Raw genomic sequence first — 27,955 nt, 5'->3', positions numbered from 1 at the left:
CATATATGCTCCTAAGATTGAATATCCAAATTATGTGAAGGAGGATAAAAAATGCAAGAGCATTGCTTTTGAAAGGGGGTGTTAAAATTGATAAACAATCTTGGGAGGATTAGTTATTTGTTATAGTTAAACCTTGTATTTTCTTTATTCAGAAAGTTAGTTATTATTAGTTAGCTTAACAAATTCTGTATATAAGGAGTCTTATTGTTTGTATTTCTTGGTTTTTCTTGTAAGCTCATTTTGTATTCAAGAAATAAGATCAAGTCTATTTTCAGATCTTCTGTTTCTTGGAGTTCATCAGCTTCAGTTCTTGAAGTTTTATACACTTGTTAAATTATTCGAATAACTTAAGCTCAACTTGAACCTTAAAAGAATCGAATCAGATCAAGTTATAGAGTTTAGATAGTTTTGACTCGCTTACTCTCTCATCTAATGAAACAATAGTAATCCATATTTTTGTATGGGTATACGTTTCTATAGAATTTGCCAAAATGATAATATTTTTAAGATTAGTTTGATACTAAATATAATGATTTTAGTTAAATTGTGACCAAGTGTTGTCTTTTTTGACATGAGTCTCGTGATTTTGTCCTATGCAAAGTGTTGCTAAATGTTGAAGTCTAAACCACTTTTTTGTATGCTCAAGATATCTCTAAACGATATAAGTAGAACTTTTATTAGTTCAGCAATTGCTTGTTCATTTAGGGTTTGTTTGATATCGTTGTTGTTGTTTTTTTTTTTCTTTTTGCTTATGTTACTCCATAGTAGAAATACATATTATAAAACACGTTTATTTATGTTCTCAGTTTTATATTTTTGTTGTCAATTTTTAGCTCTTTTCCAAAAAACTAAAAATCATATTTTATGATTTTTAGTTGTTTTGACAACCCATTTTCAGAAATTTTAATATCCATAAATAGTTTTTTTTAGATTAAACTATTCATTTTGTACATTTTAAAATTAAAATTAAAATTAAATGATCATATAAATTCAAATACAATTAAAATAAAAATAGAAATAAATTTTAAAAATAATAATAATGAAGACAATTACAATTTTTTTTTCAATTGTCATGTCCAATAAAATTTATATTATAAAGTAAATTGTGAAAGTAGAACAATTAAGTAAAATAATTATAAAAAAATTTATTTTTATGATAGTACTTTTTTTAATGTGTATTAGTTGTAATTTTATTATTTTAATAACATTTTTATAATGTTTTGATTTAGAGATGAAAATGAGCATTTTTTTATTTCGTTTTAAATTTATATTAGTTTTATAAATGTTAAACAAATATATTGTTAGTTTCTAATTTTTAGTCTCTGTATCCAATTTTTTGTTTTCGTTTCTCTAATTTTAGACAGTGATACCAAACAAACCGTTAACTATTTGTTTGTAAAAAGTATTTATTATCACACAGACAACACATGACATCATTTTAGTCATTATACTAAAGTAGTCAACGGTTGTTTTTTATTTTATTTTTTGGGTTGACGTACTCAAAGGCTTTGTATTTTTTTATATTATTATATAGGAACTCTAGCCACCAACGAGCCCTTCGGACCCCCTGATGCGGCACCAAACTTACGGATCAGCATCCTCTGCCCTCAGGTCTCATTGATCAGGGTAAAGTCCGGAATGCGGACACGACTTCTATGCATCAGTTGGACATCCGGTCAACTCGACTCCCGGGACACATTTCCAAGTCTTTATTTAGTACTATAGAGATATAGATGGCATTATATTTATAGAAAGAAAAAACAAAAAAAAGAGTCTAGAGTCTGGCTTTTTTGTGGGGAATTATTATCGTAGGTGATTCACCATACAAGGAACAAACCAATACTCCTTAGATTCAATTCACTTATTAAAGTATCACGACCAAACTATTAAGATGATTTATGAAAATAGAGATTAAATTTTAAAAATTTGAACTTAGCTCAATCATTTTCAAAGTTTATGTTTTAAAAACTTCGTGCAATTGCTAGGACATTTTTAAAAAAATTATAATATTCAAAGTGTGCCCCCTATACTTTCACTTTTAAATAGTGTTGGTCTTAAAAAAATTATATGATCTTTACATATAACAATATTTTAGGATGACTTTCATATTAGTGTTGGGTGTCCCGCCTTGTGGGGCCCTTGGCTTGAAAGTTGCACCATTATTTATTGTTTCTGTTGGCTTCCCATAAAGGAAAACAGTGCAGCATGCTTTTTTTGTTTGTTTTTGGGCTCCAAGGCCTCACGCACAGTAAGAGTTACTGCCCCTTCATCTCCTTTTTTGTTTTCATCTGCATTTTCCTGCTTGCTGCCATTGGACTCTCGGTTTTTCATCACTAGCTCCCAACGCCTGCAGCAGCCAACACCTGCAGCCAGCACCTACTGCACACCCACCCACCAGCGCTGGTCATCTTCTCCAGTGCAGCTACCTGCTGCTGCTTCTTCTTCGTGTGTCTCCAGCTGCATAGTATTTACAGCATATTGAGATTTCTTTTATTGTGGTCTTTTGGTTGGTTCTTTGGAGCTTTGTTCAGAATATTTGGTGAGACATTTCCATCTTGCTACATTTATTTATACACTCTTGTGTATTTGTAAGGCTTGTGCCTTTTGTATCTACTTTGTACAACATATTTGGTAATAGTAGATTTGGACCGCCGTACCCCGTGGACGTACCTCAACATTTGAGGGAACCACGTTAAATTTCTTGTGTCTCAATTTTTATTGTTTGCATTACTCCATTGATTTACTTGTGGGAATTAGTTCATATATAATATTTTCCCAACAATTAGATGTAATGATATCTATCTAATTTCAACGAGTTATCCATCTATTTTGATTCATTATGTATAGTATAGGAACTCGTAAGATTGAAGTGTGAACACAACTTTATACACCTAAGATTTTCTCAATTTGCATTATTATGAGATTGTGACATCAGACTTAAACTATGATACAAATTGATCTACTTGATAAGCCTGCTAATTATTAGGTAAATAAGTCACAATTTATATTTAATTCATTTAAGTGGCAAATGACAAATAATTTATGGTAGATGACAAATAATTCGTCATTTTTAAATGTGTGTTTTTTCATTTAATTAGAAATTTATTTCGTGACAATAATTGAAATTGTGTTTAAAATTAGAATTTGGTAAATTGTTTGTTAATCATTTAAAAGTTAATCAGAAAAGCAAATAATACTACAACAAGTGTCTTTTAGAAAATGTAGAAAAAATATATATATAAAAGGCAGAACACCATCCATCTGAGAGCACAATGTTTTTTTTTTCTTTTTTCTTTTCTAATTCTAATTTCCATTACTTTTTTTAATTTAGAACATTGAATGGGTGATTTGTTGATTTAGTTTCTACCATTTTTTAGGGTTTTTGAATTTGATAGCTAGGCTCGAGTTTGAGTGGGCCTGTGGGGGTGAGGAGCAGGAGGCAAGCTGACCAACAAAGGTGCAGAGTAGACGAGCTAAAAGACATTGAAGAATAATACGTAGGTTAGGCCAAATTATCAATAGCATTATTGAGTTGGCATATGTGAATTTAGGCATTTGGTTATAGGGGATTGATAGAGATGTCCATGACACAAACTCGATCCATTCGACTCATTTAACATGCAAAAAAGTTATGAGTCGGTTTAAATGAATTGATTTGGTTTGGATTAATAACATTTTATTCATTCTGATAATTCTATTTAGTAGCACCCGAGTAATGTCCTTGACATTTTATAAAGCCTCACAAGAGGAGAGTAGAATTTGACCTTTTTTCACAAAATCCCAATATCTAAATTTGGATATGTCCGTTATTATTTACATAATACAACTAAAATTATATAATAATTTCATAAATTATAATTCTTGTGGCATTAAGGGTTTTGATGGTTGATATTTGGAAAACTAATTTTGCATGATAAAAAGAAAAATGCTAGTTACAGCAAAGACATAAGTTAAAAACGTTATTATATATATTTCGTTGTTAACCAGGTTCGTATTTGATTTAAGTGAAGTTTGATATAATATAAAATAAAATTATATAAAAATTTATCCACCTCCACCTATTCAAATATAAGACGTTTGCCACATATTATAAAAATTGAAATTTATATTAGTTTATAAATTTAAATAAAATTATATATTATATTTTATATAAATCATGCAAATACGAATTTAAAATCTAATCCTAGGCTTCTAAACATAAAAAAAATATATAAAAAGTAATTATAAACATTGTAAGCAAATTAGCCAATACATTTTTTAAAATGGTACTCAGAAGAAGCAGACTCATAAATCTCCAATCCAAAGAAGAAAAATATTGCCCGTTAATTTTTTTAAATCCGTTTTGCGACCTAATTCGATAGTGGGTCTACTCCGAGTAGGCCTCAAAGGATCCGATTCCTTCGACCCGTTACCGTTCCAGCCTTCTCGAGTTGAATCCACAAAAACCCTTGGAAAACCCCAAGCCCAACGAGAGACTTCACACAACGAAAGAGATCTGAGGGTAAAGGCTTAAGCTGAGCTCTAATGGCAGCGAAGAACAAGCAGAGCATCAAATCCAAGAAAAGAAAGCAGATTCCTGATGCGGAGAACTCTGCTTCGAAGAAGCCGAAGGTCGTGAAACCTCTGAAGAAGGATTTGAAGAAACCTTTCAAATCATCCGAACAAAATGCATCACATATTGAGAAATCAGAAGCTCAGGGCCCGAAAACGACGCGAGAACGTCGACTGCAAGCCAAGGTATATTTTTTCTCCTTTTTTTTTTTTTTTTTCACGTATGCACATAGACGTTTTTCGTTATTACGGTAAGCGTTGATGGAGTTTTGTCTTTTTTAGACCCAAATAAATGAAAAATTTGTGATATTTTTGTTGAACTTAAAGTGAATTTCGTTTTTATTTATTTATGGTTCCACATACGTACTATACTTATTTTATTCAAGGCTACATTTTCATTTTTATGGATTCATATCATGGTTTCATTGCAGGAATTGGTGAAGGCTAGGAAGAAAAAGAGGAAGCCACATTATACCCTTGAACAAGTGAGTTTTATCTCCCAACCTCCTTTCGAAACAACTAATAAGCCCCTCTCCATATTACCTTTAATTTACTTCTAGAGCTTTACACATTCCCAATTCGTTTTAGATATATAATTTTGATAGCATTTTTTAATGGCCACGAACAACCAATAATTATTTGCTACGTTTTAAGAAAATAATATTTAAATTTATTGTTACATTTATTAATTTAACTCCAGGCATTCAAATTGAGTTGATTGTGGAAAATAAGTTGTTTTCAGCATGTATATGGACACCATCTTGATTGCTGGCTGTCTATGTTAAATTGCTTCTCAAAATTTTATTTCTACATGTGTGCAAACTGCAAAGAGCCCTTAAATTTTATTTCTCACATGCAATTTTTTTGATGATGAAGCATGTGTTATGTAATATTGTTTCTCAAAATTAATTCTACATGTGTGCAAAGAGCCCTTAAATTTTATATCTTATATGCAATTTTTCTGACGAGGAAGCATGTGTTATGTTATATTTCTTCTCAAAATTATATTTCTACATGTTTGCAAAGAGCCCTTAAATTTAATATCTTAATATGCAATTTGTCTGAAAAGGAAGCATGCGTTAGGGTGTTACTCATAGCTTTTCTTTCAACTTGAGGTGTGTCCCCATTATCATATGGGTCCTCATGTACCTTTGGAAACATATTAAACCTTTTACAGCATCTTGGATACAGCAGTAATTAATTAAGGGATGTTTTTCTCAGTGAATTTATCGTTTCTGTTGGCTGAACCAAGCTTTCTGTTTTTGAAAAGGAGCTTGCATTATTGTGGGAAAAGATGAGGCGTCGTAATATTGCCAAAGAAGATAGATCCAAGTACGAAATTCATTACAATTGCTAGTATTTGTCTTCCATCTTATATGGCATGTTCATACTTTATTTTTTCAACTATTTAAAATCCTTAGGTTGGTGAGTGAAGCTATACACAAGATGAAAGGGAAGATTCCTGAAATTGCAGGCTCCCATGTTTCTTCTCGTGTTCTGCAGGTGATTTCTTACTCACCCTTTCTGAATGTGTTCAGAGACTAAACTTCTATTGGTCATGGTTTTGTGTAACGGCTCCATTTCTTTTACCTCAGACTTGTGTTAAGTACTGTACACAAGCTGAAAGGGATGCTGTATTCGAAGAGCTTAGACCACATCTTCTCACCCTTGCACGCAACACCTATGCAGTTCATCTGGTGAAGAAAATGTTGGACAATGGTGTGTCTTCTGTTCAAATAAGCAAAAAGAATAAACGTTTTTGAAAGGGCTAATTTGTTTGTGTTATCTGGGTCTTATGAATTATTTTCTTGTTATTTGCAGCCTCTAAAAGGCAGCTGGCAGGGTTTATCTCTTCCCTCCATGGGCATGTTGCTTCTCTTCTTCGAAACATGGTTGGATCCGTCGGTATGCTATAAACAGTCTGTACAATTTCTGTTTGTTAATTGTTTTTCTTAGAAGGACTTCGTGACAATTCTTAGTAGTGACATCGCCCTTGTAATAGCTGAAATGATTCACAAGTGTCATGTTTAACTCTTTCAAAATACACAACCAGACACTCATACCCACGTCAAAATATCAACAGTGATTTGTTGGAATCTCGGTTTATGGAGAGTCGATAAATGATACAAGACTTAGTTCCACTGCATTCTTTCTGGCTTTTGTTTTGGCTGGTACTTGGGTCTTGGATCTTGCTTCATGTATGGGACAAAAATGGAGTGAGGGAATCTAAGGGGTACAAGTAGATTAATACTGCTTTATTTGGCAAACTTTGAATTTTATAATATAACTGCTGTAGTTCTAGTTAAGTAGCCATGTACATATTTTTTTGAGCTTGCAGATTTATTACTGTTCTTTCTATGCAGTTATTGAACATGCATACCAATTGGGAAATGCAAATCAGAAACAAGAGCTTCTGATGGAATTATATTCTACAGAGCTTCAGTTGTTCAAGGACTTGGTTTCCATGAAAGAGAGTAGGTAAGGAATAACCATTAGAAATACTTCACGAGCAGAGCTTGTTTCCTTTGATTGTGTGTGTGTGGACGGCCGTGCATGGTCTTATTTCATTTCACTGTATTTAACAAACATGCACTGCAAGTCATTATTACCTGTATGAAATTTCCTGTAGTGCTTGCTATTCTAAAAGCTGTGACATTTTCTGCTGAATGCCACTTTTGTGTTTTGATACAGCAATTTGAGAGCAAAATTTCTGTTCCAGTATAACCACATAGTCACATAAAGTGAAAAATCCGAGTGTGCTTGTATATGTGTATATATAAATTATCTTAGAATAATTTTCTATGGACCTTTTTTTTCTCTCTCATCCGGGAAACCTCAGGAATTTTTCAAGCATCTTCTTATGATTTTCAAATCATGATTCCTTGATATTATTTTTATCCATGTAACCTTTGGTTCAGAAGGGACAAGTCTTTTCTTGTTCTGTACTCTGTTTTTTGTATGAAGATTGCATGGCTGACGTTTAAGTGATTGGTTAAAGGCTTAAAGTGCAAAAGTCACTTGGCAAGAAATGTCAAAAGTCTAATTGATGCAGGTTGCAAAATGTTAATTTTGAGTGATTGGTCAGAGGGCTAGTTTCATCAACCTATTGTCTCTTAAGGACTAGCAACCAGTTGTGCAGTTTCATGATTGTAAGAATATTAGAATTTTCAAAGCTTCTTATTAATATTTTTATTACACTGTCTTTATATGAACTCTGGTTTTTCCATAAAAATAGACAAGAGAAAACGAAAAAATGAAGTGTGAATTTTACTTGTAGTCTGATGGACATGTTACCCTTGAATTTGAAATGATGCTAGTTTTCTTGTTGTAGCAAAGCATTTTCATATTTCTTTATATGTTCGCAGATTATTAGATGTAATTCCAAAACTAGGCCTGCAAAGACCTTCAGTCTTACGACACATGATGTCAGTGATTCAACCAATTTTGGAAAAAGGAATAGTTGACCACTCTATCATACACAGGGCATTAATGGAATACTTCAGCATTGCTGACAAGGTACTCTGCAAGTTCTTATTTGTGCTTTTTTTCTTTTGTCCCCATGTTTTCCTAATAAGAGTCTCTTTGTGGAATAATTTTATTTCTTGAGAGCATCTGTCTTGCCGATACACACACACCCATCTATGCATGCATGTGCATGTTTAATCATCATGGATGCCGTCATCATCTTCTTCTTGTTCTCTGCTTTTTTGTTTATCTAACTCGGTCCTGTTAAAAGTCTTCTGCCACAGATATAATCCAACAGTTGTCAGGACCGCTCCTTGTCCGAATGATCCATACTAGGGATGGATCCAGAATTGGGATGCTTTGTGTCAAGCATGGAAGTCCGAAGGTTTGTTGCCACAGTTCTGTGATTTTATCTTAACCAAAGAAAGGTCTAACACGGTCATATCTTTTGTCTTGTTTTGTTTTGTTTTTTTTTAATTTATTCTACTGACACATCAATAATTCTCATTGTTGCATCCTAACTTTTGTCTAGGAAAGAAAGAAAATTATCAAAGGAATGAAAGGCCACATAGACAAGATAGCTCATGATCAATGTGGGAGTATGGTAAGGATTACTTCTAGTTCTATGATCAGCCAGCTCAATATTAATTTGCCTGAGGACTCTCAATCACTTGTTGCTGGCCTTTAGGCCATGTTTTCTGACTTCCATCCCCATTCATGTTTTTCATTTCTTTCTCTACTGTTGTTGCAGTTGCTAAGAAGCTCCCTTTCTTTTTAGATGACATTCCAAATTGCTGGAAATGAATAACTAAGGGGGTGTTTTGTTCACAAAATAAAAGTGGGAATCTTATTCTTGGTAATGGGATGCCTACCTCATGGGAACATTTTTATTTGGTTTGTGTAATAAGTTTCTTAGGAATATTGGGAGGATGCCCATGTTAGTATTTGATTCAATATGGGAATCCAAGCATTTCAAGAAGATGACTATTGTACCCTTGGACATGTGTATAAACTACATATGAAGAATGAATGTATCTTGAACGCAAAAACCTACTAAGAACTTGTAACTAATCAAATCCATATTGTAAAACTTTCAAACATCATAAATTATAAAAAAAACTCCATGAAATAATCAAATTAACCGAAATCATTGGGGCAATAAGATCTCAAAATTTCAACCATTATACTATATTATTATAACATTATAAGGATATTACTTTCATTTTTTAATTAATTTCAGATTTTGTTGTTATAAAAAATTATTATTTTAAATAAGTAACAATATCATGTAATTATATTATGGGGGCAATAATGTATTGTGGTCCACCCCTTCCTCAGACCCAGCATACGCAGGAGCTTTGTGCATCAGGCTGTCCCCCCCCCCCCCCCCACCCTTTCTTTTTAGTCCACAATATTGAGAGCAATTTGGTCCTAAAAATAAAAGTCAATGATATTTACCCATTGTGGAGGATGGGAATGAGAGTTCTGTTTTGTGGGAATCTTTTGTTCTCACTTCTTAGGGAATGTGACATTACCGCCATGTTAGAGTCTGGCCCCAACAGACATGGGAATAAGATGCCATGGACATTTCATTCTCGAGAATGTTGAAAATGCCATGGACCAAATGCCCCCTAAATTGTTCATGTTTGATATTTCTAGGAAAGCATTATTTGAATTTTGTGGTTTACACCAGGCAACAAATATTTCACGTGACGAGACACATCTATTTCAAGTTTCTGTCTTAAATATGTAAAGTATTTGTTATGTGACTGTGTTGTCCAAACTTCTGGAATTCTGTTCTTTTGAAACTTAAATCTTATACCATTTATTTTCAGATGCTCATTTGCATTCTTTCAATTGTTGATGACACAAAGTTTGTAACAAAGGTCAGTTTCTCTGTGGTTTTCCTTTCTCTCATTTTCTGATTGATAGTTGCTTTGCATAATTAATGAACTGTCATTTCTTGATGGTACTTTTGTATCAAATTCTCTTAATTGCAGGTTGTCATTCGTGAGCTTCAAAAAATTTTAAAGGATCTTGTTTCAGATAAGGTTTGTGCTCTTTTGTGTTTTTTTTGTCAACAGTGGACTTTAATTTCTTAAGAACTCTAATCTTGCTCCGGCCTCCGAGTAGGACTATACAAGAGAAAATTGTCCATTTGCCAATTTGTAAATTGAATGTTCTTAGGCATTCATTACATTCTTAAAATCAAGTAGCAGGATTACTGAAGAAGTGTTCATTTATCAATCTCTTTGACCGTTTTAGAGAAAATTTAAGAGTCCTAAAAATTGAATGGCTTAGCCAAGGATCATATGAAATATTACCATGCTGGGGTGGACTACTAACCGGTTTCTTGTTTTCATTGCATTCTAATGAAGGCCATTACCCAGTTCCTACTAAATAGGCACCTCTGCACCGGCAGGTGTGGTTTGGATATAGTCTAAACCTCCTGCATTTCTGCACAAGTGTCCAATTGCAAGACTTAAAACCTATGCCTTTCACTTTGCAGTCTGTAACTTTTAACATTGCTCCAGGTAATGGCCCCTTCTATTATATTATGACCCTGTTTCCTCCATTTGTTGCTTTCAGAATGGAAGGCGTCTGTTATTGCAGCTACTTCATCCAAACTGTTCTCGTTATCTCAGTCCTGACGACCTGGCTTCTCTCAATTTGTCTCTTCCATCACTCTCTACGAAGGTAATTCTGAATCTGTTTAGAATTCTGTTTGTAGCTACACCTGCATTAGCATATAGGTGTTTATTTTCCCCCCTGTTTCCTATTGTCAGGATGATTCAGAAGTGAATCTGGACTCAAGTGAGAAGAAAAAAATTTCAAAGGTTGGTAAATCTGGTTATGAGGTCGAGGGTGATATTGAGACGACTCTAGCTGAGGCCAGTATAAGTGCAGACACTAGTGATAGCCATCACGTAGTTGGGGGTGGGAAGAAAGACTCTACCCTGCGAAGGCAGGAATTGTTAGTCAATAGTGGGCTTGCTGAGGTTTGTAGCTTTGTGGTATTTTACTTGGATTTAAGCTGGAAGTTTTTCTCCTTTATTTATTTGTTCCCTATTGTCTCCCTCGCAATTTTCCTCAGTGCAAACCATAGCTCTCACACTCCTTAGTCCATATGTTTTTCTCTCCTACTGGCAAGAATTCTAAGCTGTAAGGTTTTGGATCTCTGACTGAATTTGACTTGCTCTCTTGAAAATCTGGTTGTTGGCGTGTCTTGCAGAGTCTAATTGATACATGTATTGAAAGTGCTGGGGAATTTCTTAGATCAAATTTTGGCAAAGAAGTCATATATGAGGTAGTGTTTTTTTTTTGTTTATTTCTGATCTATGTCAATGTTAAAAGTCTAATTCTTTCCAACTTCTTGCGACTTTATCAGTCAAGACTGTTAATTAATGTTCCGCATTTCGGTTAATTTATTGCTGAAGAGAGAGATTTTGTGAGCTTCATTATATAAAGTCATAGACACCTTATGGGAGGAAATATATGAATGAAGGAAGGATTGAGTTTTTGTTTATTATGAGTTTATGGTGTTTGTTTTGTTGTAATCCACTTGTTCCCTGCATTTTATCGGTTTGCTTGGCCCTTGTGGGTCTAATTTAAAGCTGCTGATAAAGAGAAGCTAATTCAGGTTCCCTCTTGGGGTCCATTTAGTCATTTTCGAAAAAAAAAATCAATAATTTGATGCAAGACATTAGGTACATTTAACTTTTTACCCTAGGCTTTTGCTTTTAAAAGCTTCAAATTCCTAGTTTTTAGAAGCCCCCATAAGAAGATTTATAAATTAGCTTTCTAAAGCTCAAAAATCATTATACCAAATGTGTCAAACCCAGTTTTTGCTTTTAAAAAGCAAGCAGCCTTCAGAAAGGGGGCTACGTGCAGCCCTAATTTTATTTTCCTTGTTTTTGCTGTTTTGAATTGTTTCATTAAATTTCTGTTAGCATTTGCTTTCTTCCATTTTTATTCGTTGTTTTGAATAGGGAAAATCCATGTGTTTATGCTCGCTGTATGTTAAAAATCCAACTGCTTCCAGTCATTCTTGATAGCACTCATTCATGTATCACCTTGTTCAGCCACCAGCCCTTTCAATAATGTCAAATCATTGCATCAGTAATTGTTAATGCTTCTAGGTTGTAACTGGTGGTGCTGGCGGCATTCTCCTCCCAACTTTGGGTGACAAAATAAAAGCTTTACATGAAGCTATTGCAACTCTCACTGCAGAGTCTAAATCAGAGCAATCAGAAGAGCATGTCCTTGAAAATTTCCATTCCAGCAGGACCATTAGAAAACTAGTCTTGGATTGTCCCGCCTTTGCCTCTACTCTCTGGACGATTGCGCTAGAAGGGAAGTGTGAAATGTGGGCCCGAGGTCACAGGTTGAACTACATTAACTTACTGCTCTTTGATCCAAAAATACTATATCCAAGCATAAAAAATGGCATGATTTCTGATGTTCCTTTTTTGGTCTAATGTTGCGAATGCAGTTGTAAGGTAGTTGGTGCATTCTTGGAATCCTCAGATAAAGTGGTACGCCAACTGGCCAAAGGAGAACTCCAGCCCCTGATGGATAATGGCATCCTTAAAGTGCCTGAGATCAAGCAATTGACAAAAGAAGGTTAAGATTGTGGAGAATGAAGTGGGGCAGTAATCCCTCTGCATGGATCTGGTGTTGGCGGATCACCAGCTGATTCGTTTCCATTTTTGTTTTCAATTAAAACAGTCACTGACCTTTTTTTTTTTGTTGGTACAACCAAATGGAGAGATCTTGTGTGAAAATTGAGAGCACACGGGCAAAGTTTGTTTTAAATCGGTCACCTACAAATGCAAGTCCTGCTTAGTGCAGGTGTTTTTTTTATTAGAATCCTAATGACACAGTAAATGAAGCAAGTTTTAATATTACCAAATGCTGTGTGTTGCAGCAATCATGTATATTTAAGTATGAAATGGATGGGCTTATGTTTTTAATGGCTTATATTATAAAAGCCACTTCCTAGCTAGCTTTGCACGGTTTTTTTTGTTTGAATTATTGAAAAAAAAACTTATAAAGAGCTATTCTAAGTGTGAAAAAATTATGTAAATATCATAGTATGGGCTCAAATATTAATGTAATAAATTTTGATTAGTGGGTTCTAAATTTTACTGAAAAATTATATTTTAATTATTTTTCTTAATTAAGGCCACCCTTCCCCTATGTGTATTTTAAACTTTTATCTTTTGGTTTTTTGTGCAAATACTAATTTTGCTAAATGTGTACCTTCAATTAGGTATGCTTAATTTTCTATTCACACTTCAAATATTTCCTTATATGATAGAAATAAAGGGGTATTTTTTTGGTTTATTTGAGGACTGCATGATTAATTATTTTCCAATCGCAGTTAATTTTATGTATTCTTTTATGGATTTGTCCGACATCTAATTTCTTGAACATCCTGTTTCTTCTGTCAAGCTCAAGGAGCTTGTGATATTCTGATGTTTGAACTGAATACGAAGTTTACTTAACCAAAGACTCCAAAAAATACAAATGGTGCAAAATGTAGATAAATCCCAAAAAATGACATGCCAATGACATTACACTTGGTTCATGGCATAAAACAGCTATGTGCTTTAAATTCATGAATTGAGACAAACAGATTTGCTTCTAAATGGTCCAGCTTCTGATCCCATCTCAAAAATTGGGTACTCGCATTTCCCTCTTCCATGCTTGTAATTCAGTGTATTTCTCGTTTGCAGAAACCACAGCTCATTCTGAGTTCTATATTTCTGTGATCGGCAATGATGGTAGCTCTGAAACAGATAGTCGGAGGGATTAAAAACTGGGGTTTCATTGCATTCTTTCCATTTCCTGCAGTGAGGGTAGCCTTGCTTTGTACAATCTGATGGATTGAACAGCGGGGATTCTTTTCTTGATGACGCATAATTAGCTTTGAAAAAGCTCTCCATCACCCTTGCCTCTTCCTTAAATCTCTCTCTGATCTCTTTCAAACCCTGCAAAATTTTCTTCGATCTTGAGCGGTCTGTGATGTTTAATTGGTTGTGTTTTGTTGCATTTGTCTTGCTCGAAGGGTTGCGAGTCGCACGGGGGATCGATCCGTTGCACTCTGTGCAATAACTTTTCCATCTCTCAAGGTTGAAGGCTCTTCTCTTTGCGTGGTCAGAGAGACATGCATATGCCTGCAGTTGAAATTTTTTTGTGCACACTGAGGATCATAATCCATAGTAACTTGAAATCCCAAAAGAAGTAAAAAGAAAATTCTCCCTTCTGTTCGTGACACTGACACTACTACAGAGTCTAGCATGCAAATTGATGGTAGTATAAAAACTCCACAACCATTCATTCATTCATTCATCACAGATTAGTAATGAAACCGAAATGGGTATTTAATCTTTGGAATATTTTTTTCAAACATTGCGGTGAATTCGCTGAAAATTAAATGGGTATTTAAATTTCACGTGCTGTGGGAGTAATGTTGAATCTCTTTGGATCACATGGGACATCATCCCTTCTACCCACTGCATTATCTCTTACCTACTCACATAAATTGCATGACCAAAAACTTGGCTTTTTCTCAGTAGTTATGAGCCCTCACACTCCCAATCTTTAATTATAAGAAATTAATTAAAACCAGCAGTTTGATGGAAAATACTCTCCCTATTTCACTGTTGCTTTTCAGAATTGTTGTGAAGCAGTTTTTGATTATTTCGATTTAATGAAATCATATGCAGAAGGAGACACTACTTGCTTAATTACCTCTGAGGCAAGCTTGAAAGCAAACTCAGCCTTGGGATGCTTGTTCTTGTCAGGATGAAGTTGCAAAGCTACACACGAAAATTAAAGACACAAAGTTTTTCTCTATTACCAAATTAGTATACTATGAAAGAGGAAATCATATAATTGACACCATATATGTATGCATACCAAGCTTATGGTATTGCTTCCGAATTATATTCATCCCTGCATCTTCTTCAACCTGAACGCCGAACCCAATATCAAAAATGAAGATTGAAAATAAAGATGCCCAAAAAATGGCTTTTAAGTTGTCGCTTCCATCATAAAATCAAGCCCAGAAAAGAAAAGAAAAGTAAACTACCCGAAGAAGAAGATACCAGTCGATGAAAGGCGATGATATTTTAGCAGTAGAATGGCGGCGATGCCTCCGGGCGCAGGAAACGGCGCAAGCAGAAATGGAGCAGATGTCTGCCACTAACTGGGATTTCGCATCTGACTCTTCTCCCACAACCCCCATTTGATTTTTCTTTTCAAGAAAACGAACGGGGAAGCGAATTTATATGTATGGAGAATGAATTGGGAACTAAAAAATTAATTGGGTATGAGAAAAAAAGATTTGGGTTTTTGCCGATTGATTACCTTTTTCGGTTTAGGGGTTTGAAATTTTGAGAGGAAGATTTCAAGAAGAGGAGAGAAATGAGAAAAGGTGGAGCGGTTAAGAAAAAAGGGGCAGGTTTTGCGGGAGAGGAATTTTGAAAGTGGATCAGTTGGTGGGAAGAAGAGTGATGAGACAGAGTGGTTACCGTTAATCTTGACATATGGCGTTACTCCACACGCTCCCCCACCTTATATTTAGTTATTTGGCTTCTCGGTTTCTTCCCCTCACTGCGTTTGAAACTTAACAAATCATTTTTAATTGATAATTAGGGTTTTGACAGCTAGTTAGGCTGCATGGGGATGCTGACCAAGGAACTATCCTGGTTCAAATCGGTCGTGGTTGGTTCTTGAGTAATTAAGCTATCCTCAAAATGTGTTTTGAGTAAGATTGAGTCTGACTGGTTTAGACTCATGAATAATTTAGATATTGGTTTGTTTCGACTTATTTAAATTTTGGTGGATTTGATTATTTTAAAAGTTTACTGATAAATTTATTTAAAAACTAAAATAGAAGTGTCGATAAAAATGCTCATTTATAACCACTAAATTTGACGTTGGCCTTCACATTTGTACTCTTTTTACAATTTCTTAATTTTCAATTTGACAAACCCTAACAACTGACTCTCTACTTCAAATACCAAGAGTTGAAAAGATAAAAGTTGCAAGCTTATCCTTAAAAGTAGGTTGGTATGATTGAAAGATGTTAACATGGTAGCATCACCACATTTAATGCTTAAATTTCATAAATTTATTAAATAAGTTTATAATTAAATTAAAATTTACCAAAACTCAATAAAGTTTGGACGAATAAGAATGTTCAAGCTTGGTTTAACTTTGACTCAAACCTTTATAATTTTATAAATTTAACCAATAATGTTGAGCATAAAGTTCAACTTGACTGAACTTGATTGAAACTATAATGGACAAGCTTGAACTATTATATTTAAGCTTTGTTTGAGCTCTTCTTGAGCTTGAACTTTATTAAAAATTTAATGAATAAGTTTGAATATGCTAAAATTCAACTCGGTTTGGCATGTTTACTCCCTTCCTATAAGCTTAGGTGCAAAGTTGGTTAATGAGAAACTTAAATTTGATTTGTTTAGTACCTTGATCTGCTTGATACTATGGTTTAATTGTTTCAAAGTGAATATGCACGTTCTAAGTGTTATGATTTGAAACTTCAATATTAGAGGTATTGGCTCAAACTTTGACATGTATGATGGGTCCATACCCTAATTAAGATAAATTATGGGAGTAGATATTTAGGAGTTTTTATCTCCTGCGGTTTTTACTCCATTAATCTCCTACGGACTGTTTTCCACTGAATTAGGAGTGAAACTCAGGCATGATTGTGGCAGATTGTTCGAGTGATTGATCCTCCTCCATGTATATAAATAAGTGTGTGCTGTGAATGAAAATATACCAGCGAAAAACGTGTTAAGGGAAGTGAGCTAGTGTAGGTAGAGAAAGTTGTGAGAGTTGAGAGAGTTTTGAGTGAGAATTTTGTCTTCTCCTCCTCCTCTGTATTTTCAGAAAATACATATTGTAGCTATATCTCCCGTGGACATTGGCTGGAATTAGCTGAACCACGTATATCTTGGCGTCTTTCTGTGTGTGTTTTTACCTCTGATTTCTATCAAAGTTTTCCCAACAATGTAGAAGGGAAGAAGTGGTTATCTCGTTATATAGTCTAGACTAGTGTGTTTGCAAACAAAAAATTTTTTTTAGAGTTTGAGTTACTAGAATAATTACACAAGTTTGGCTTGAGTTTCACAATAACTATCTATGATTCTTTAATTTTTGTATACACATGACTTATTTTTATTACTTTTCATTGTACATTATGTTTTAAAATATTAAATTGATTACAAATGTGGGGAAAAATTTAGAGAGAACTTATCAGTTGAGGCTTGCATTGCATTGTCCTTAGGCTAAATTTTGCCCTTCTAGTATGATGCAAAAGACTTGTCGGCGTCTACCCCTAGGATACAACAATCCTTTCAATTTGTGTGCACTCACTAATTAACATACAAGAACAACTTTGACTTAATAACCTATGTAGATACGAGAAACTGATGAAATAGGAACAATAAAACTATAACCAAGTTCTACAATTTGGACATATGATACAACAACTAATTGGAATTTTTATAACAGTGCAATTAGGATTTATAGAACATGTACAACGACTGAACACTAAGTGACAGTTTCGAGAGCATTGTTTTGAAAAGCGAGCCCTTTGCATGCAATATATGTGTACATCATGCCCAATGAAGGATCATTATTCTTAGGACAAGTTTCGCCCTTCCAATATGATACAATAGGCTTGTTAGTGTCCACCCCTAGGTTATAACTGTCTTTTCAATCTTTGTGCACTCATTAATTGGGATGTCAGGCGCATCATGTCGGTTAAACGTTTAGATCACTGTCCTTAGTATAAATTTTGTCACCTCCAGTATGATGCAATAAGCTTGTTGACATCCAATCCTAGAATAAAACAATCCTTTCGACTTGTGTGCACTCACTGATTAGGAAATGGAAACAACTTTGACTCAGTAACTTGGATATATACGAACAAGGAAATAGGAGCAATAAAAATACAACCAAGTTTCACAATTGGACATATGACACAACAATTGGAAATCTTAGAACACTTGTAGATTGTGATGGTTTTTCAAACGCATTGTTCCAGAAAGTCAAATATAACCTTGTGCGCATGGGAAAGCCTAAGTGCTTACATATTCACTAGCTCAAAAACGAACTCTCATAAAAAAAGAGCTTTTATCACTCTTAAACAACTTATATGTGACAATCCAAATATAGACTCTTGAGATATTATACACAAAAAGAACACATTACATGCTACACATCCACATAGCTAATATCAAAGTGCTAGTGGTCTTGATAATTTATTCTTCAAGAGCGTTTCCACATGACAAAGGACCAAGGGTGCATGACAGAATTTCAATATGAAAGGAGAGACACTTGCAAAGACTTGAAACTTACTAATTGTAGAATTGCACATTAGTGCTTGAACACATCCAAGTGAAAGGTATAATTTGGTAAAGGTTCTAATAGTGTGAGTTCCATAATCTTTTGGTATGTTAAAAATACTAATATAATTTTTTTCTCATGCTGCTGTAACTAGAGGTAAACATTAAAGCCCAGTTGTATCGAAACCAGGCCCAAATAACGTGGGCCTGTGGCCCAGCCCTTAATAGCATTCTAACAGTTGGTCCACTCTTCAAAAAATTGGAACAATATTAGGAATGAGTAAATAACTTGCAATTCAACCCAGCTAGTTCATTACTAATTCAAAATTATCTCAAGTTATGTTTGGCATAATAGTTTTAAAACTTTACATTAAGTTTATATAAACATTGACATAATTTAATGTAATTTTATAAAATTAAAATTAAATTCAAGATATGAAATTTAAGCTTCCAAACACATAAGAGCGATGGAAAGAAAATTAAAATGAGATATGAACTATTTTTTATTATATAATTCAAGTTTTATATGTGTCATCAATGAACATTGTTAATCTATATGGTCCAAGAGAGGGTGGGGGGGGGGGGCGGGAGTGGAGTGGACTCTTTTCGTGTATTTGGACTTTCTCTACAAAATAAAATACTTGGCAAGATTGTAAGAAATTATATCACAATATATAAAGTAAATCAAGCACAAGACGTAAAATAAAGAGTATAGGGAGAGAAAACTTAACACCGGTATTTTAACATGATTCGACACCAAACCTATGTCCACGCCTTAGTACCAAGTCGAGGATTCCACAATCCATTAAGAAACTCCTACACCGGCGGAGAAGCCTTTAACTCGGAAACAAATCCGTACACTTGGGAACAAATCCGTACACTTGGGAACAAATCCCTACCTGCTCACCAAGAGCCTTTGCTTCACCAAGAACCTTCAACAAATGGTTCACAAAGAACCTTAACAACAAGAAGATGATTTACACAAGATGCTCCTCAAATGAGCTGATTGCAAATACAAAACAAATCTCACACTTACTCTCTCAAGTAATGATTCACACAAGATTGAAGAGCAAGAGAGAATGAGCACTTGAAATGAATAACTAAATGCAAAGTACTTAGGTTTTGTAATCAAAGATATTTTTCACTAAGAAAAAATCAAAAATCATGTTGAACAAGTATATGGACTTGTATATATAACAAAAAACCCTTACTAGCCGTTATTGGACCGTTGGGAGCAATTCCTAAAAGAAACTAGCCATTTTCTAGCCGTTATGGCGTTGGGCACGAGACCACTCGTCGACGAGTCCCCTGTTCTCATCGACTAGTCACACTCTGCCAGCAATTGTTATCATTCTGCTCGTGACTCGTCGACTAGTGTCCCCTACTCGTCAACAAGTGCCCTGAATAAGAAAAAGTCATCAACATGAAAGTTGTGCGATTTTATCTTAGCTTTCCAGAGACACTAAGATTGTCCTTTTTGGACTTTTTTTAGAAAAATTTATGCTCCAAATACCGAAAGGTGTTCAGGACTCAAGGTTGCACTACGTTAGTCGACGATTTCTCTGTTTTTCCTTGTCAAAAAGCCTTTTAATGACATTCTTGGACAAAAATATATGAAATATATTAAGTCTAATAAAGTTTTAAACTTATCCAAGTGAGTTTTCCCTTGAATATAAGATATCTTGATTTATGAAAACACATTTGAAAGCTTGTTTCGATATCTTATATGCTTAGTATGTCCTTTATAAAAATATACTTTACTTTTTTAAGTTTTTAGGACATAAAATATGCTTTAACAAAGCCTAGACTAAGTATAAAAATTTTCTTAAAACTAGGATGTTAAAAACTTGTCACTTTGAAAACATATTTTGAGTTTAGGATTATTTTCACAAACTCTTTGGTTTTAACTTTGAAAACTATTAAAGTTGAGTTTGTGACTTTAGGTGAAATCATATTTACTCATGTATCCTAGTATGCATGCATTTGCTCAACTCTTGCTCAGAAATCATGCAAGAATCACACCCACAAGAGCTACAAAACATACTACCTCAAACACTCCCCAATAACATAAAAACTACATTAAACTTCCTTTGGTCGTGCTTGGGTCCTTTCCAAGTACGTGTCCATTTGATCTACCTATTCGAACATCAACTCAGCCTAATCTTTGCCTTTGATCCGGTACTTCATGTATTCGATCCTTGAACCTGTACTAAACATGATCTGCAAAGATGGAATGCATTAAGAACAACATATAGGTTAATATCATCAAAACACATAAACCATGATAGTGTAGCCACCAAGGCTAACATTCTCCCCCTTTTTGATGATGTCTAACCTATTAAGAATCTACTTAATCTTTGCATTTGTATTTATAATTATCATAACTTAACATGTAAAGATAAGCTTACCTAGAAACACTAATGAGTTGTTATCATCAAAACATGACAATTAAGATGTTATACACATCTAATGGTGGAATCCATTAAATCGACAGTGGATGTGTTTGATATACACCTAATTTTCACATTTTATCTTGATTACGAACAAACAAATTTTGAAGTTATAAATATAAAGAGGTCTCACCCAGAATGTAAAAGTTATAGTCTCAATCACAAAACTAACTCTTGAGAGATGTAAATGATAATCACATTATCCACAATGAAGAATGATGAGTTACGAACATATAGTCAAAATTTTAGTTCAAATATTGGGAAATCTACATTCAATGGTTAAAATCAAACTTGGCACCTTTGATCTAAAATTTTCAACAAAGTACATTCTTCTCTCATCATTCTCATCTTGGCTATCCAAGGGTTGTACAGACCTAAACCTTCTACCGACATTTACTTCCCTTTTTAATTGAATTTATTTATATAATAATCCATCCTCCAAAACAACCACAACTAATTAGTAAATGAAACTAGGTTTTTGATGTAGGACAGGAATGGTCTACCTATGTCCTACGATTCAACCCTCACACAAGCATATACACTTAAACACTTTAATTTAAGAATTTAATTATCCGAACATAAACACAATAAATCATGTTTTATTTCACATGTTCAAGGATTTTGAAAAGTTGTATGACTTGTCCAGCAATTAAGTCTTGATTGGTTCTTTCACAAAAGAATCAAGTTATATGTTGAAAAGTTGTTATTTCAAAGATTCAAGAATAAAAGTTCTATGTTAGCAAATTAATATTCATACAATTGATTTTAACTAACAAGTACCAATATTGCAATCTATGGATCAAATGGGCTATTCAAAGTTGTGATTTTAATCTACTAGCAAGGGTTCACAAAATATAGCAAAGGATTCAAACACAAGTCCTGAAGTTACAAAGAGATTGGTTTGGATGACTTGACGTTGTTCAACACGTAGTTAGGTCACACCGTAGGTCCTTTGTACAAGCTTTGAATCACAAGATGAAAGCAGCAATGAAGTATAGATGATGATCGTCGTGTGGGTGTATGAAGATGCTGGCCGTGTGGTGTTGATTGGGGGCCATGAGAGTATTAGATGGAGGAAGGGTTGATGGAGTCGTTGGATAGTTTAGTGGTCTCTCACCACTTGATCTCCAGAGAGAACGCCGTAGCCTCACACTACTCACTCACAAGGAGGGAAACAAACTTTACAAGCTCAAGCAAAGAGATGCTTCTTCAATATTCATCTTCAACTTCATCTCTTGTTCTTATAATAAGAAGGCTATTTATAGGCATAGCCCGGGAGACAAAGCTTTAAACACTCAACAACTTTCAACAACAACTCTCAATAACTTCCAACAACAACTCTCAAAAACTTTCAACAACTATTAACCTAACACAATTAATACTTACTAAAAAACAAGGAACTCCAACTCATAAGTACACAAGTCAAGCTTAGTTGTCTTGCATTATTACAATTCAAATTTGAAATTTAAACACATTCCAAAAGGAAGTCCAAAATCGTGTGGGACCCATTGGAGCCATGTGGGGGCCACATGGGTTTTGAGTTGGACTTTGCTTCAATACTTCACTTGGGTCTTTAAGCACCTAATAATCTTGAAATAACATATCCACGAAAAATATAAATTAACACAATAGCAAAGTCTTCACATAAAAAAAGTCTTCCATCAAAGAAGTAGAAGATCTTCAATAAATCCCATGCGTTCCTGCAAAATAGATATAAATAATAGTGGACATCTAGAGGTCGTCCACATGTCACCATGTTAGCAAAGGAGTGGACATCGGGAGGTTGTCCATGTGTCATCATATCAGTAAAAGGATACATAAGGCATGTTGATCCCCATCATCTCTCCCGGGCCCAAAAGAATTCTTCTCCGAAGATTTAAGGTGATGTACTGGGAATACAATTCTGAAGTGCGATGAAGGAGGTCTTCTTTAAGTATCCAGCTTCTCTCAGTAAGTGGCTTGTCTTTCCACTTGACAAAGAACTTTTGATATGATCCTGCTCGTGTGAACTTTAGCTTGTCATCCAAGATTACATCAAGGTACTCGGGCATGGGTAAGGGAAGAGGCAAAGGCAATTTCGGGTTTTCAGGGTCAAAAGGAGTGGGAAATGGAGTGGGGTCACTTGCAGGGTTAGAATTTGAAGGTTCTATAAAATAAGATGCTACAAGAAAAAGGGTTAGATTTTCAACATTAAAAACATTGCTTATGCTAAAATCAATAGGAATATTAAGCATGTAAGCATCAGAACAAGTTTTCTTGAAAATTTTGAAATGGTCCATCTTGTTAGCATGTAACTTCCTCACCTTTCCTACAGGAATCTGCTCAGGACGAGTATGGACTATAACCATATCACCCTTTGAAAATTCTTTCAACATGCAATGTATGTCAGTGGTAGATTTATAATGTTCATGATTCAAATTAACCTTCATTCTTATCTTAGAGTGTAGATTGTGTATATGCTTTGCAAAAGCATCAGTCGACTCGTTCACTCTAGACTTAAGTGGTATTGGAATAAGATCTACAGGCTTTCTAGGACTATATCTTGTAATAACCTGAAATGAGCTGAGTATTGCGGTCTTATCCACTGAACTACTGAATGCAAAATTGGCCACATGAAGGCATAAATCCCAAGATATGATGTTTTCAACTACCTTACATCTCAATAGGTCTCTAAGGCTTCTATTTACTAGTTCAACTTGACAATTAGTTTGGGGGTAGTAAGCACTAGAACATTTAAGTTTGGTGCCTAACATGGTCCTTAAGGCTTTCAAGAAGTAACCTATGAGTTGTATATCTTTATTTGAAACAATGGTTTTGAGAAACTTATGCTCGATGAGAATCTTGTTGGTTGCTCTATCATTGATGCATGTGCTCAAAGTGTTATCTTTCTTGGGATTAAGGAAAGTAGGGTAGGCAAGTGGACCTAAACTCTTATCAACAAAGTCATGTTCATTCAATTCATTCACTTGTTTTAGCTCCTCATGTTCTATCGGGTTCACTCTATGATGTGGTAAATGAGGTAGAGATGAATAAGGAACAAGGTCAATGATATGTTGATTGTCTCTCGTGGGAGATGACTCACTAGGTGACTCAAAGATGACATCCTTAAATTCAGAACGTAGGGATGATACTTCTATGAGTGTTTCTTTCTCAGAAAGGGCCATTTCAGTCTCCTTAGTAACAACCACCAACACTTCTTGTGTATCTTGACTTTCCTGCTCAAACGACTCTTCACTTATGATATTCAAGGTTTCTCCACTAGTTTCTTTCTTTTCCTTCTTCTTTTTCTCACCATCTTCCTTATCAAGCGCCAAGTTCCTAGTGGGACATTGTTTGGGAATGTGTCCTTGTTTATGGCACCTGAAGTACACTGCACTGCCAGAACTTTGGTGAGAGGATCTAGTTATGGGTGCTTTCCCTTTGTCCATAGGTTTTTGGATTGTGGGATTGCTCCCTTGGGAAGTGACTTGACCTAATTGCACTGGTTGGGACTTTTCATAACTCTGAATTTGGTGAGAGTATGATTTATTGGAAGAGTTATCAAACCGTTTTCCTATGTGCCCTTTAGTCATTTGCTCAAATTCATAAGCTAAACTATAGGCATGTTCAAGGGACTCAATGTCATATGGGAACAGTTTTCTCCTCAGTTCAGGCTTTAATCCTAGGCAAAATTGGGAGGTCTGTTGACTACCAGTCTCATAGACACCACATCTTACAGTCAGCTTATCAAATTGATTCATATATTCTAGAACAGTCATGCTACCTTGACGCAAGTCGTAAAGCTGATCTATAAGGTGCTCTCTATATCTAAGGGGTGCATACTTCTCCCTTAATCTGTCCTTTATTAGATCCCAGTGCTCAATGGGTCTATGGTTTAACCTCGCTTCTTGCCTCTTAACGTTTATTCAATGGAGTTTGGCTTGCCCGATTAGTCTCTTTTTTGCAAACCTCACTCGATGTGAGTCATGCATCTTACACCACTCAAAATAGGCATCCATTTGAGTCAACCAATCTTGGAAGACTTTAGGATCCTTTTGTCCATCAAAGGTGGGGGCTTCTATCCTCATTTCATTATTGTAAGGATCACGACGGTCCCTACAACAAGGTCTCCTAATATGAAGGTCATCAACGTTATAGTCCTCATCATCCCAATGTTGGGCATAGGGCTCACGATGTGGGGGTATCCTAGCAATGTCATCTTGGCGACTCACTCGCCTTTGTGGAGGGAGGTAAGGTCTTTCTCTAGGAGTCATAAGTGGCTCTCTCTCAACATAAATCCTACGACCTCGGTAAGGATTTCCGACTTGAGTAGACATCCTAGGGGTTGGGAAAGGATTTAGAGAGCACTAGGGTAGCCCTTTGGAATGGTGTTTGGTTACACAAGGTAAGGTCAAGTGTAAACATAACATAACTAAGGTCCAAATACCCAAAATTCAGAGTATAGGTGGGCTGTCCTTGGCAAAACCGTCACCCTTATTTTCTGGAAACCCGAGAGCTACTAAAGGATTTTCTACTGCGAACACCTTTCAGTATTTGGGGCATAACTTTTGCTACAGTACTCCAAATAAAGCGATCTTGGTGTGAAAAGAAAGCTAAGAAAATTTTCCACAACTCTTGTGTCTAAAGTTTTTGAAGATGGTAAGGTTTTGATAGTGAAAATCGCACATCAATATGGTAGACGGAAAATGAAGATGTTGGGACTTAGAGGGTTCGCCTAATTCGAACTAGGCTCTGATACCAATATGATGTAGGACAATTCTAGGAACCCTAGTCCTACCAAAGACCCTATCACAAATGTGCACACACCATATACACTTTAAGATGAGAATTTAATTAACCACAATGAACAATATAAATTATATGTGAAAACTACAGATTGTGGAAAATTCAAAAAGTTATAAGATTCATGTAGACTTGTCCTTAAGGACCTAATCAAGTTGGATAAGATAATTACTTGAAAGATGGTAGATTCAAGCCTTAGAATTAAGCCTAAACATGCAAATTATATATCCTTAGAATAAGACACAATCAAGCATTCAAGTATGAGAATCTTTTGGACTTTGAAGAGTTTGTCCGCAGAGATTATTCAAAGACATGCAATGGATATTTTGAAAAGGCTAATGGAAGATAAATATCATATTGGCTATCTAGGGTTTATTTTAGAAGTGATTGAAATGAGCTTATTGAAATTATTCGAAATGATGAACATAACACACTCGAACCTTGCTCGATATCCTGAATGGTGATTCTCAACGCTTCTTGGGGTTGTAATTGATCTGCTTGATTGTTGAAGTAATAATCTCACAAAACAACTACAGGAATGGTAAGATGGAAAATGGAGAATGATAATCTCGTGGCCTCTCATCACATCCCTTCTCCTTTGGAGATTGAGTGGCTATCCAAGGGTTGTACAGACCTAAACCTTCTACCGACATTTACTTCCCTTTTTAATTGATTTTATTTTTATAATCATCCATCCTCCAAAACAACCACAACTAATCAGTAAATGGAACTAGGTTTTTGGCATAATGGTTCACCTCTCCAGTCTCGTTTCTCTATGTTTGGAAGAGGCTTTTGATTTGATTTATTTGGATTTGAATAAAATGTAATATAAAATTGTATTGAAAATTTTTTAAAATCACTCAAATTTAAATTTAAAATTTGAAATCCATACTTTAAAATACAATACTTGTGAAGATAGGGGCTCAACCATTCAAATCCACTTGTAGGCACTTTGGTGCTTGGGATATTTTCTGCCGTTTATTGTGTTGGTTGCCTATAATCACTTTCTCTTTGATTTATGGGGTGATTGGGTATAGGGTTATGAGTATGTCTCTTCGGAGGCTTTGCACAAGATCTCTTAAAAAAATCTAATTAATAATGAAATATTTCATTGTATGATGGTCAAGTAGGCCACCACCATATTTTCTTCTTCCACTTGTGTATAGATTGCATTTCGCCATGAGTAAAGACATTCAATTAAATCAATCTACCCATATAGGTCATCCTTTATATATATAACCCATGCTATCAAAGTGTTATACTCTATTTTGAGAGTTTTTATAACTTTATCATTTGCAAAAAATATGTTGAAAAATGTTAGAGAAAGTCTAACTTTTTTTTTTCTTGGATTATAATCAAAATAAGATTTTTAAATGAAGAGTACATTAATAAATTGATAGATCTAAAAATAACTAAATGAATATTTATTTATTTTTATTCTATCTTTTTATAATTAGTGAAAGTTATTATTGACTTGTCTATAACTATTCAAAATTTTAACGTAAATGCGTGCGTGCTGCACGCAATTAGTAAATATCATTGACAAATTTTAATAAGATATATAAAATTTATTTAATTGCAAATTTTTTTAAACTTTATTTAATTCTTCAAATATTATAAAAAATAGCATCTTATTTTTTAATATTTAAAAAGCTGCATTGGGTAATGGGTAGAACTATTAAAATTACCTTTTAATTTTTTTCCCTAAATGTTAAATTTAATTAAATTGTTAATTATATTATATTCATAATTATTTATAAACTAAATAAAAATCTTTGAAGGAGGCATGAAATTTTTAATTGGCTAATTTGAAGTAAAAATGCATCAAATGCTAGGTATTTTTTTATTTAATAAAAGCTCAATGAGTCTGTATTATACACAAAACTTAATTATATTTTATTTGTAATTTTTTCTTAAATTCAAAATTTCCTACTCCAATATGATATGATCTGCCAAGCAAAAAAAACAGAAAAAAGAAGAAGAAGCTACTTGTGAATCTGCGATATGATCTAGTTAGAAGTTGGGCTGGCTTAAGGTAGGCCCCTCCTGCGGCAAGGCCAGCTGTCCGCGAGCCGCTCACCCAACACCTGGGCCCACCGTTCACACAGGCCTATCATTTAACATATTACTCTTCTCTCTCTCTCTCTCTCTCTCTCTCTCTCTCTTCTCGTGTCCTTTATCTTCCCAACCAGGCACCACGTCACCGCCACCGCCACCTTTATGCGCTGTTCTACGCTCCTATAGCCGTTTATATTTCTCAAAGACGAAATTACCCACCATCTTTAAACTAAAAGGTAGTTACAATCCGTGTAAATTTTTAAC

At 34.6% G+C, this 27,955-nt stretch overlaps 2 protein-coding genes across 2 annotated transcripts; one reads left to right on the top strand and one right to left on the bottom strand.

Moving 5' to 3' along the window:
* Positions 1-4,281: 4,281 nt before the first annotated feature.
* On the top strand, positions 4,282-12,953 carry LOC131150754 (pumilio homolog 24). Its single transcript, XM_058101689.1, has 17 exons — positions 4,282-4,737; positions 4,983-5,036; positions 5,822-5,883; positions 5,973-6,054; positions 6,147-6,270; positions 6,373-6,456; positions 6,915-7,029; positions 7,917-8,067; positions 8,288-8,401; positions 8,549-8,620; positions 9,852-9,902; positions 10,017-10,067; positions 10,606-10,713; positions 10,803-11,015; positions 11,249-11,323; positions 12,156-12,400; positions 12,509-12,953. The coding sequence occupies exons 1-17, from the start codon at positions 4,525-4,527 to the stop codon at positions 12,642-12,644; spliced, it is 1,950 nt and encodes a 649-aa protein (XP_057957672.1). The 5' UTR covers positions 4,282-4,524; the 3' UTR covers positions 12,645-12,953.
* A 612-nt stretch (positions 12,954-13,565) lies between these two features.
* LOC131150753 (uncharacterized) lies at positions 13,566-15,469 on the bottom strand. Its single transcript, XM_058101687.1, has 4 exons — positions 15,113-15,469; positions 14,941-14,992; positions 14,773-14,840; positions 13,566-14,195 (listed from the first exon to the last, which is right to left on the bottom strand). The coding sequence occupies exons 1-4, from the start codon at positions 15,266-15,268 to the stop codon at positions 13,635-13,637; spliced, it is 837 nt and encodes a 278-aa protein (XP_057957670.1). The 5' UTR covers positions 15,269-15,469; the 3' UTR covers positions 13,566-13,634.
* Positions 15,470-27,955: the final 12,486 nt, after the last annotated feature.

Source organism: Malania oleifera, chromosome 3 (assembly GCF_029873635.1).
Source record: "Malania oleifera isolate guangnan ecotype guangnan chromosome 3, ASM2987363v1, whole genome shotgun sequence".
Classification (NCBI taxonomy): domain Eukaryota; kingdom Viridiplantae; phylum Streptophyta; class Magnoliopsida; order Santalales; family Ximeniaceae; genus Malania; species Malania oleifera.
The sequence above is the reverse complement of the archived record's forward strand: the minus strand, read 5'-3'. Positions and strand labels throughout refer to the sequence as shown.

What these genes read in the sequence shown, in the direction of transcription:
- LOC131150754 (XM_058101689.1), top strand. Translation starts at nt 4,525, where the DNA reads ATGGCAGCGAAGAACAAGCAGAGCATCAAATCCAAGAAAAGAAAGCAG. An exon ending in AGGATCTTGTTTCAGATAAG is followed by an intron (nt 10,068 to 10,605) that starts GTTTGTGCTCTT and finishes TGTTGCTTTCAG; the next exon opens with AATGGAAGGCGTCTGTTATT. An exon ending in ATGTGGGCCCGAGGTCACAG is followed by an intron (nt 12,401 to 12,508) that starts GTTGAACTACAT and finishes TTGCGAATGCAG; the next exon opens with TTGTAAGGTAGTTGGTGCAT.
- LOC131150753 (XM_058101687.1), bottom strand. Translation starts at nt 15,268, where the DNA reads ATGGGGGTTGTGGGAGAAGAGTCAGATGCGAAATCCCAGTTAGTGGCA. An exon ending in GAAGCAATACCATAAGCTTG is followed by an intron (nt 14,841 to 14,940) that starts GTATGCATACAT and finishes TTTCGTGTGTAG; the next exon opens with CTTTGCAACTTCATCCTGAC. An exon ending in CTTTCAAGCTTGCCTCAGAG is followed by an intron (nt 14,196 to 14,772) that starts GTAATTAAGCAA and finishes TTTCAACTGCAG; the next exon opens with GCATATGCATGTCTCTCTGA.